Source organism: Varanus komodoensis, unplaced genomic scaffold, assembly GCF_004798865.1.
Source record: "Varanus komodoensis strain SLA01 unplaced genomic scaffold, ASM479886v1 scaffold3, whole genome shotgun sequence".
Taxonomy (NCBI): Eukaryota; Metazoa; Chordata; class Lepidosauria; order Squamata; family Varanidae; genus Varanus; species Varanus komodoensis.
Window position 1 is genome coordinate 8,651,467 of NW_025335761.1, and position 11,824 is coordinate 8,663,290.

General features: G+C 39.8%; 1 protein-coding gene across 1 annotated transcript in view; it reads left to right on the forward strand.

Moving 5' to 3' along the window:
• Nucleotides 1-11,824, forward strand: part of HSD17B12 (hydroxysteroid 17-beta dehydrogenase 12) — a 77,507-nt gene that overhangs the window by 60,453 nt on the left and 5,230 nt on the right. Inside the window, exons 8-9 of the mRNA XM_044436695.1 lie at nt 7,036-7,117; nt 9,929-9,994. Coding sequence (XP_044292630.1) covers nt 7,036-7,117; nt 9,929-9,994 — 148 coding nt within the window. The remainder of the gene's footprint in view (nt 1-7,035; nt 7,118-9,928; nt 9,995-11,824) is intronic.

The window sequence follows — 11,824 nt, forward strand, 5'->3', positions numbered from 1 at the left end:
CCTGCAGGGAAAATGAGTCTCTCAGCAGCTGATCCATCTTGTCACTCAGGGTCATCTTTCAGGAATATCGAGAGTGAGATTCCCACTTCCCTCCACCCTCAGAATTTCATTCTCCCCCATTCATTGATTTGAAGTTGCCCAATCTACAGAATAAATCAATGCTGACATATTTCACAAAATTCTGAGTATCACTTGACTAAAGCCATAAGAACATTATTGCAACTGTTTGTTATCTTTCCTCTTGCTCTTATTTTTATATTTATCTCATGGATTGGACTTGTTCAGAGCTTCTGGATTTGTAGTGGGTTCTTAGTATCCAATTAAACACTGTCATACTACTTTGTCTACTTTCGCAGCACAACACAATGGAAAACACTTTCTTGATTGCCTGTGGAAAAGAATGCATAATCCTCTTCGGTTCACAAGCATGGATGGTCAAGCATGCTTAAAATACATATCCAGTGTATGTAGGTAAAAGGGGGTTTTTTTTAGAGTTTGACATTCTGCAGTCTACACGTACAGAGATTATCATGGTTTTGATCAATAATGCTCTTCCTAGTTCCCGCAAAATGTCTTTTGAAGCATTTCAAGTTGCATTTGGTTTTCAGGGATACCTGTTTTCCTAATCTTATGAACTCCCTGATCAACTTCATGTGCTGATCTTGTAGCATGTATTTTTGCTATCAATTTTGAAAAAGTTGCCTGACTGGTCTGACTCATTCTCCCAAATTACACATACAGATTTCTACTACTTAACATGTATGTTTGTGTTCATATATGAATTCATAAATCTCAAAACCCTACTTGAAACAACAATCCTAAACCTATTTTGCAGATAATATCATAAACAGTTCTATTCCTATTCTTTTTCCCCAAATAATATTACAAACAGCAGTTGTATGTTAAAAGATACCTACCTCACAGGTTGTTGTTGTGGGGGTAAGATGGAGGAGGAGAATGATGTAAGCTGCCTTGAGCCCTTTGAGGAAAAAGGCAGGATATAAATAAAAAAATAAAATAAATAAATAAAAGTAACATTAACATTTCTCCCAGTGGAAGGTGTGCACCCCACCCGCCCCACTACCACCTATTGTAGCCCTCTGTGTCGTATTTCATAGTACAGAGTAGCTTTGCAAGGATGGTGATAGGGGACTGCACTCTGTAGCAGAGAATTCATGAAAATCATCCCCAACTTTTTACTCAATTTTTTGGGGAGCCTTCTTGCAGTGGCTATAATTGCATTTTGAACTGTTTGAATAACAAAATATGTTAATCATATGTATTGTAAAACATCAAATATCTTTAGTTGATGCAACTTTTAAATTAGCTATACATATATTTGCATATTGCAATGATTATGATTGGCTAAACACTGCAGGGGGACAGAAAGATAGAGCAAGCAGCTTTAATGTGTGGCTGAGATGGTGTAGGGAGCGGGTTCAGATTTGTTAGGCATTGGGGAACCTTCTGAGACAAGCTGAACCTGCACAAGAGGAATTGATTCCACTTGAACCAAAATGGAGCCAGACTGCTAACACAAAACAAGCTTTTAAGCTGAACCTTGCGGGAAAAGCTGACGGGAGTTGAAGACATTTGTTGTGTGTGAAAATATCCCTTGGGAAAGAAAAAGTCTCTTCATGATCTCAGTGGATCACACATATGGGCTCTGCACTTGCACAGAGCCTGTTGTTTGGAGGATTTAACAGCTAAGAACTTTTTGATGGAAACATTTGCCCAAATGTAGGGTAGAAGAATCAGAATAGTAGAGTTGGAAGAGGCCATGAAGGCCATTAAACCCAATCCGCTGCTGTTGCAGGACACCAGTTTACACCATCCCACTCAGATGGCTGTCCAGTTCCTTTTTGAATATCTCTTGTGTGGGAGAACCCATGACCTTTCTAGTTCCACTTCTATATTGCTCGGACAGTGAGGAAACATTTCCTGATATTTAGCCTGAATCTGGGCTGCTGTATCTTGAATTGATTACTGCGTGTCCTATACTCTGGTATGATCTAGAAGAGATCTTGACCTTCCTCTTCTGACAGCCTTTGAGGTACTTAAAGAGGAATATCATGTCCCTCCTCAGTCTTCTCAAGTCTGTACATGTCCAGTTCTGTCCTCATAGGGCAGTGTTTCCAAACCCTGAATAATTTTTGTTGCCCTCCTCTGGACACTTTCTAATTTTTCTGCATCTTTCTTAAATCTTGGTACCCAGTATTCCAGATGAGGTCTAACTAGTGAGGAGTATAGGAGAACTACGACTTCGCATGATTTGGAAGTAATACTTATATTAGTGCATTCCAAAATAGCATTTGCCCTTCTTGCAGCTACATTGCACTGTTGGCTCAGTGTTTAGCCTGATGTCCACAACAAATCCAAGGTCTTTTTCTTTGTGGGAAAATGACCACAAGCACATGATTAAGATATGATAACCTGTCAGAGACCTAGGCACCAAAAAATAAGTTGCACATGTCTGGAGAAGTGCATTGTGCCTAGATATTTCTATGAAAATGCTAGAAGCCTCTTATACCAAAATAGGAAAGCGGGGGGAGGGGGGGCTGATTTTGAAGAATGTAATACTACTTGATCCCGGCATTACTGAAACTGGTGGAATGGAGAGAATGAGATGTGGCAGTCTCTGAACAAAAACTGTAAAGAAAAGACAGGAAGGGCATACTGGAGGAACTATTAATCTAAACATCAAAGAAAGCAAAGTCCAGCAGATTTGTAAATCTAAAATGTGCAGATTCCTTTATAGAGACACTGTGGATGACAATACCTGGTTCCAAAACTAATTTAGTCCAAAGACCACACTGTTGACTCCCAGACCAGAATGCTCAGGGTGATCTCGAGATGGAGGTCTCAAACTGTTGAAATGATGAGTGACTTTGGCTATCTCCTGCAAAAGAAGAGTATTGCATAATTGCCTGAGTTATGAACAACCCATACTTAAAAATGAACTGCTATTACCTTTTCCAAATTTACTGTGGAAAATAATCATTACTATACCAAGAGAGTGAAGGGAAGAGGCCTTCCCTTCAGGGAGACCTCCAAAGCACATCTTCCTGCCCCACCCCCATCTGGAGAGGGAAATCTTTCTAGCATTTCCTTGCTGTCAAGAGGAGCCACTGGTGAGTTTGGGTGGCAGGGGGCCTTGAAATATTCACAGTTTCTACATTTTCACATGGGTGAACCTCTACAAATATGGAGGGTAAACTATACATGATCTGACTTACATTCAAATTCTACTTAAACATGAATTTTCATTTTCTCAGGAACAGAACTCATTTGTAACCTGGGAACTGCCTGTACTGGCCATCAGGGAAATGTGGCATAATGATACAAAGTTGATTCCAAATTGAATACCTCTCTTCCTTTCCAAGCTAAAAAATGTATCCTCTACCTTCAACATAGATTATGCACCTCATGGACAATTTCTGATGCTTCTCCATTGGTCCATTTCTCAGTTGGTTCACTTGGTTCAAAATGTGTTGGCTGGTCTTCAGTGTTCGTAGATCAAACCATGGAAATTTCATATTATTGTTTTACTGCATTACTCTTACAGTACATCTAGTCTCTTAACTTTCCCTATTTGCTTCTGCATTCAAATGACTGAGTCTTCAAGCTTTTAAAGGATGTCTATAAAGCTCTGAGTTTTGACCAGATTATTTTAGAAACTGGTCTCATATAGGCCTGACCCAGAATTCAGATGAGTATCACAGGTTCTTACTGCCATCTCAGGACACTGAGTGTTGAACACAAGAGGCAGCATCTTCCCTGTGGCAGTGTGATGGCTGGAATGTTCTTCTAACTGAATTTTATCAGATTTGTATTTTACAAGAAAATTGAAAACACCTTTATTTTGATCAGCTTTTATTATCATCACATTTTATTGTATAACTTCATTTACAACTGCATTTAGTAGGTTTGGATTTTGCTTTTTTAAAGTGTTGGTTATGTTTGGTTGTATTTCCATTTTTATTGATTAGATAGTATAGCTGAACCTTTACTTTTGTGGGTATAACTTTTGCAGATTTGATTATTCTTGCGTTCTCCAACAATAATTAAATGAAAAATGTTTTGGCAGACTAGGGTGCAAAATGGGGCTGGGTGCAAGCTGCAGCTGGGAGAGGTGCAGGGATTGGTCATGCTGATGTTCCATCTCAGCCAGCACCTAGCAGCTGACTAGGTTTAGGAGTTAAGGGCTTTTGTTTTTTGTGGGGGGGGGGAATGGTGTTCCTAGAGATATTTGTGGTTTTTCTACTTTCACAGGGATCCTGCACTCCAACCCCTGTGAATGTGGAGGGGCGACTGTATTATGATTTATGTTTTACATAAACCATTCTGGATGTTTTCAGTAGAAAAGCAAGATATGGTGATGATAGCTGGGTGCCTCTACAGTGATAGCCCACTCCTTGCAGACTCCTCTGCAAAGGCAAAGCAGGATTTTCTCCTGCCTGCTTCAGATTTGCAGAGGAATTTCTGGTTTTTCGTGTTAAATCTTTAGCTCATTATTTTTGCCCAGCTCAGGAAAGGTCAGGTATTGCTACTTCTAAAAACTTTCTAAGAACCTTTGACACATCTCTTAGCATGTGTCATGCTGTCAGTTTTGCTGGCACCAATATACTGGTAGTAGCGCATGTGAGGTAAAACGGTGCTCACCAGAATCCTGTCTCAGTGGATCCTCTACTCCACAGTTCTGAAAAATTTACTCCAGAACTTGAAGGAGTACATGTTTCCAACTGTTCCATAGTTTCCAGTATGGGGGAAAACAGACTGAGCAGGTTGTACAGCATCAAAGTAATGGTCTCATGTAAGACCACATATCCCTCTCCTTGGAAAATGTCAAGTTGTAAATTTTCCAGTTCATGGAACTGCTTTGTTAGGTTTTATTGCTGTTGCTGTTTAGTTATGACAGTATTTTTACTCTGCTTTACAGGGTACACTCCTCCCAAAGCAGTTCACACAATTAAAATGGCATAAAATAATTTCATACATACCGAGAAAACCTACAAAGCAGAAACAGCAGTAGAAGTTAAATAGTCTGCCAGATCACACTTTGGTAGAAAGTAGAATATATTTAAAGGCTACTCATGAGCAGTGACCACTCATGAACAGTATGCTGTGCAAGCAAAAGGTCATTAGAAAAACTGACATGCCCTAAGAAGCAAATGCTCTGCAGTGTTTTCCAGAGTTCTGAGGGAAGTTCCAAATCTCTGTTCTGTGGTAAGGCTACTTACACACTTTAGTGTATACTGCATCCATAACCATACTCTACCATGTAGATGGTAAGTTGTCAGTGCAACAGTACAACTTTTAGTGTGCTTTGAATTGGGCACCTGTGTTCTGGACAGACATTAAAACCATTGGATATTTTTCCCTGCAAATTAATTGCATTACAGAGGCAGCTTTCTTTTTACCACTTTATACAGCTGGGGCAGACAAGGGTTGCCATAACAACAATGGAAGAGCAAAATATAGCCTGTTTTCTATTACTTTGCTTAAGGTAGAATGCTGATGAGGTATTAGGGTGTGTTTATTCAGTTATTTTTTAATGTACTCATATTGGAGAAATCTGATTGATGAAACCTACTGAAAGTGTGATAGAAGTATCTACAAGCATATACATTTGCACAGTTCCATAAAGAGTCTATTTGCTTGGCTTGATTGTATCCATTGTTAGATGAAGCATATTGTGTGGCATTGAACTGGATCCTGCTAATGCCTCACTTCATCATGCATTGCTACAAGGAGAGAATCCTACAAGGACCTTGACTTTAGAGAAATCTTGCAGTAAATAGTGCTCTAATATTTAATTGTTAGAATAAACTATTAAAAAACAAACCAGAGATGTTGCTCACAATTAATCGGGCAGCTGTTTTTTCAATTGTGTAACTTTAATGTAGCACTTAGAGAAACTGGGTGGGAAATGCTAACTTAGAAGAAGCATTCTCTTCTGTGTGAGAGAGAAGGCAGCAGCAAGAAGACCATCCCTTTGCTGGTCCACTTGCCTTGTTGGCCGTGCACCCACAAAGGCAGAGTCTAATTGCTTCAGCTTGCTCCTGCTCCAACTTAGCAAAGGAAAGCACTGTAAATTAAATTAGTGTACTGCTGGGCTGCAGCTTGAAGCAGCACCAAATTAGGAACAAGAGACAATCTCTGTAAAGCACTAAAATATGATGATATACAGCACAATTCTGTGGCATCTAGATAGAAACTGATGGTCATAGAATTTTTTCAGAAACCAAGCTAAGAAGTTGGAAAAGTGCCTTGATCTTGTAACTGGGTCTCTAAACTCAAAACACCCTGCCTCCCTTTTGCTGCTGGTGCTAAAAGAACTCTGCTGATTTCATGTCAGGGTCACAAGAATAACTTCAAAAGCATGGTTAAGTGGGCATTTTGGAGGTTGTGTGTGTGGAGGAGAATCACTACTACATAATATCCTGCTGATGCTTCAGTCTTCTTCCCTCACACTTTGAGACATGATGCTTAGACCACTGAAATGGGCTGTCCAAGTGTTTTGCAGGACAAGAGGAACATGGAAGTGACCTTCACTTCCACATTCCTTCTACCTTGTATAGGATGCTCATAATTCTCCAGTTGGTTATGGACTTCTGAACTGGATCATTCCTTTAGCTGGTTTTAATCAGCCAGACCCATTTTGATTTTTAAAAAGGACATTCTGAAATAGCTCTGAGTTCTCCATGCACTATATTATTACAAAGTGGTTCTTGGCTGTTGATGATTAGAGGGCCCACTGAAAGTGCCTTCCCTGAGGAACCCCAAATCCCAAAGCAGCCCCTACATGACCTCATGCACAGAAGGGTCTTTGATTTTTGATGCTAGCTTTTTTGGAGGGTGCCACTGGAAAGGGAGAGGCTTCCAGCAGCAGCTCTGTGTAGCCATGCACACTCTCATTAGATGTTTTATGACCTGTTTTGAGAATAGCTGATACTTGTAAATGTTATTTTAGGCTCTGTAAAATATTTCATTTCTGCTGTTTTTGATGATTGATTGGTATATTTACCCTTTTAGGTCCAAGGGAGTTATAGTGAATGTTTCCTCTCTTGCGGGGCTTTTTCCATCTCCATTTCTTACTCTGTATTCAGCAACCAAGGTATGTATGTATATGTGTATGTGTATCATATCTTGGAATCTTGTAGGCAAATCAAGTTGAGATACATTGTGAAGTCTTCTCTGGAATCACTTTCCTGAAACTAAGCCTAAAAGAGAAGTGTCAGGTTTTGCAATTAATAAGACAATGTCCTACATACAAAAAGAAATCATGGAGTGCTGGTTTTCACATTAAAGGAAGATGAGTCATAGAGCACTATTTCATCCTGCTACTTCTGTTAGGCCCATTGATTTCTGATGGGCTTATCACTTTGCCTTTGACTACAGTAATTATTGCACTACTAATTTATACTTTGATTGGTGAGCTACCTTGTAACATGCAGGAAGCTACTTTTTTAGAGGCAGTGTTTCCTTTTCGTAGACCTTTAATAGGGTACATGTGAATTCATGAAGATGTACATGTGTGCAGTGTGAACAACATTTATCCTGCAAAGTAAAAAAATGACTGCTTTTCAGAATTTCAGTATTTGCATAATAAATACTTATTTAAAACATTTTACACTATTCTTCAGACAGAAACACTCTCAGAGCAGCTTACATAAGACCATTAAAAACAAGACAGTCCCTGCCTCTGGCTTAGTCCAAAAGACATGGTGCAAAAGGAAAAGGGGGTGAGGACTAGTATGCTGGGACGAGCAGGGTGGCACATTTTAATCAAGTACTGTCTGGTGAGCAGTTACCATGACTTGTAAGCAAAGTTAGCAGATGAACTCCTGCATATCCCAAGCAGCTTTGAGAGCAGAGGAATAGAATGCAATCTTCTGGGGCTGTTCTGCACCTGATTTTGTTTATTTCAACTTCACACATGGAGTTCAATAATGGTACAATTCAGTTGTGAGATTCTTGTGAAATATGTGTGTTACAGGAAGAGCTTTTTAAAATTGTTCATTAAAAGAAAAGTAAAACACTCGTTTCTGAACTGTTTAGACTCAAAATACTGCCCCAAAATAAGTGTTGTGCCATGGTAATCAAACCTCTTGCACAGTGGTCACACACTGGAAGCCCATTCTCTCCCCCCACATGCATCTCCTCACTTCTTGCTTCCATTCTGTCAGGGTCATGGCTCAATAATCTCAAGCATCTCTTCTTTCTGATTAGGTAATTTTCCAAAGAACAATATACTGTTTCTTTAGTTTTCAAGTTACTGTTTGTCTTTTTATTTCTATTACTATTGTTATATATAATGAAAAACATGTATTGGCTGAAATTCTGTGTATACACCAGGGTATAAATCGCATTGAATATGAAAGGATTTAATTCTCTGTAAATTGCATCTGATTGTGCTGGAAAACCAAGAAATATGTGTTTCAAAACTTGAAAATATATGTTTCAAAAGTCCATATTTTGACATCAGAATTTATCTTGCATAGGTACATGGTATTCAGTACTGGGTTCTGCTAAGCTCTGCATATATAGGCAGTATGTATGTGTGTGAGTGTTGTTTTAAAAATGAAATTGAATTCTCTTTCAAGACAATACAGATTTTGTAGTTTGCATAAACAGTACAAGTCAGGTAAATCATTCTGCATTTTTGATTTGTAGTTTGAATTGTTCTTATTCAGGTACTCCTGTCCTCCTATGTATGACACACAAGCTCCATATCCCAACGAGCAGAAAGCTTATTTGTCAAGAGATTTCAGTCAACACTGCTGACTGTTGGGCTGGTTCAGACATAAGACATAGCTGTGTATTATGAGGTTTTGCTGCAGCAAGCCTCAGGCTCACGCACTCAGCCCTGCTTCTGTGGTGCAGCTGTGAGGAGGGATTCAAAAGCTGTTGCTTCCATTTTAGATTAACCATGGTTTAATCTGTCAGCCAAATCTGAACAAATTGTAGTCAATCTTAACTATGGTTAATTGAAACAAAGCAATTTCATCATGAAGTGAAGTTTCAACTAACCATAGTTAACATGTAACCATAATTTACTCTTTGATATGTTAATCAGTGCCTGACCTAAAACAGAAGCAGAACTTCCTGTTGTTTTGTGGCTGCACTGGAATATGAGAGGAGAAAAGAACGAGTAAACCACTGGCCTGTCCCTGTATTGCTATTTTTTTTAAAATTTAATAAGGTGGCCAATAATGAAATCCAGATTAAAAACAAAACATAGCATAAAACCAAATAAAAAACCTTCCCATGACCCTGATCTACTCGGACACTATGTTCAGCCTCTGGGGTCTTCCTCCAAGTGCCAATCCCACAAGCTCGGAAGGTAGCAGCTAGTAGGGAGGGCCTTTTCTGTGGTCTCCCCCCCCCCCCCATTTTTGGAACAGTGTCTGTGCTACAGCCTGTCTGATGCCAAATTTGCCACCTTTTCAGTACCAGGACAAGACGTGCCTGTGGTATAGCATTACATGCAAACCAGGTCAAAGTGGATGTTCTCACAAAGTTGAATGTTGCACTTCTAAAGAACTGTGGCATATATTAAGCCTTGAGCCACCATACTTTGGTATTTCTGATCCTTCTGTTTAAGGGAGATAAAGAGAATCTTGAAAACAAATTGGTGGGTATGAATATGTTTAGCTGGTCAGTACATTTAGAAATCTTGGAAACTAGAAGAGGGAAAAGTCCTAAACTAGCCTTTTGATCATCTATGATATGGTGCCACTGCTCTTGCGTAGTATTCTTTTTATATGCACAGTTTCAACTTTGAATGCTGTGCTCTGTCCAAGACTATGTTTGTAAGATAACCTTTAGTCGTTTTCAGTGACTTTAACATACATGGAAATAATATGTTTATATGCATGTACATATACCGTGTTCATGAGGAATTGTTCCTTTTGCATATTTTTAGGCTTTTGGGAATTTCTTCTCTCGGTGTATCAGTAAAGAGTACAAGAAAAAGGGTGTCATTGTGCAGGTGAGTAGAATTGTTCCATTCAGAAATTCTTGCTGCTGTGTTTGTGAAAAGGTCCAGTGGCAGAACACTAAGGGTTAACATTTGAACAAATGTCTTCCCTTGACTGGCTTCTGCTAGGGAGATGAGCAGTAGGACTCAGGCAATTTACACCATGAACTTACGGGGAGAACAGTTCTGCTCCCAAAGGCCACATGGCCTTGCTTTATTACCAAGGATAAATTATGGTTAAGCCCCCTGCAGATGGGCTTCGCTTGTGTATTTCTAAAGTTGACCATTTTTAAAAGGCAAGTAATTACACACACATATATCATGCTAAATAAAGAACCTGTAGCTGTAAAGTAATACTTTTAAAATGGTAAAGGATAAAAATAAGCCAGTAAAGTTACCCCTGTTCAGTGCAGTAATTAATGTCTGAATAATATTTTTTAGAAACCTAATTATAAAATGTCAAATATTGAATTGCAGTACCAAAACATCTTGTAGCATCAAATGTATATTTAAATGAGTGTATCAGAGATAGATGCAGAACTGTTTTGAGCCCAAGAAATGTATAATACTACAGCTGCACTACTTCTAGATCAGTTGTGGCATTCAACGACTCATCCTTTGGTGCCACCCAGTGCTGTAGCTGAGCAATGCAACTTGAGGCCAGGCTGCATTCCTAGGTCACTTGGAATCTTGACTGAGTAAACCACAGTGAACAAGCGGATCAATGCTTATATTCAGCTTCATCCCACTATGGCTGCTACTGTAACTTACTTCTCTGTGGCATCGTGTATATCCAAAACAGTGCCAAATTAAACCTCTGTGTTTGTTTTTGTAGCTTTTAAGCAAACATTTAAGGCAGCTTAGAAGAACAGCTTATAAGAACAGGAAAAAAGGTCTAAATGAGGTCTGCATATACTTTTGAGCCCTGGTGTCTGTTGGGTGGCTGGGGGCCACATAAGTACATGCACATATGCTACCAGTAGTGGAGTGTGCAGTTTCTTTGCTGCCTCTAGTTGGAGTGATCATGGATCACTGCCTTGTCTTGGCGAAGGGCTTGCGTAGCTCAATGAAGCTATGAGCTATGCTGTGCAGGGCCACCCAAGACGGACAGGTCATAGCAGAGAGCTCTGACAAAACGTGATCCACTGGAAAAGGAAATGGCAACCCACTCCAGTATCTTTGTCAAGAAAACCCCATGGACAGTACCAAAAGGCAAAAAGATATGACACCAGAAGATGAGCCCCTCAGGTCAGAAGGTGTCCAATATGCTACTGGGGAAGAGCAGAGGGCTAGTACTAGTAGCGCCAGAAAGAATGAAGCGACTGGGTCAGAGCCGAAAGGACACTCAGTTGCCGATGTATCTGGTGGTGAAAGGAGAGTCCGATGCTGCAAAGATCTATACTCCATAGGAACCTGGAATGTAAGATCCATGAATCAAGGCAAGCTGGATGTGGTCAGACAAGAGATGGCAAGACTGAACATGGACATCTTAGGAATCAGTGAACTAAAATGGACAGGAATGGGGGAATTTAATTCAGATGACCATCAGGTATACTACTGCGGGAAAGAATCCCTCAGAAGAAATGGAGTAGCCTTCATAGTCAATAAAAGAGCAGGAAAAGCAGTACTGGGATACAATCTCCAAAATGACAGAATGATCTCAGTTCAAATCCAAGGCAAGCCATTCAACATCACAGTAGTCCAAGTCTGTGCCCCAACCACTGGTGCTGAAGCGGCTGAACTTGACCGGTTCTGTGAAGGCCTACAACACCTTCTAGAATTAACACCCAAAAACGATGTCCTTATCATCATGGGGGATTGGAATGCTAAAGTAGGAAGCCA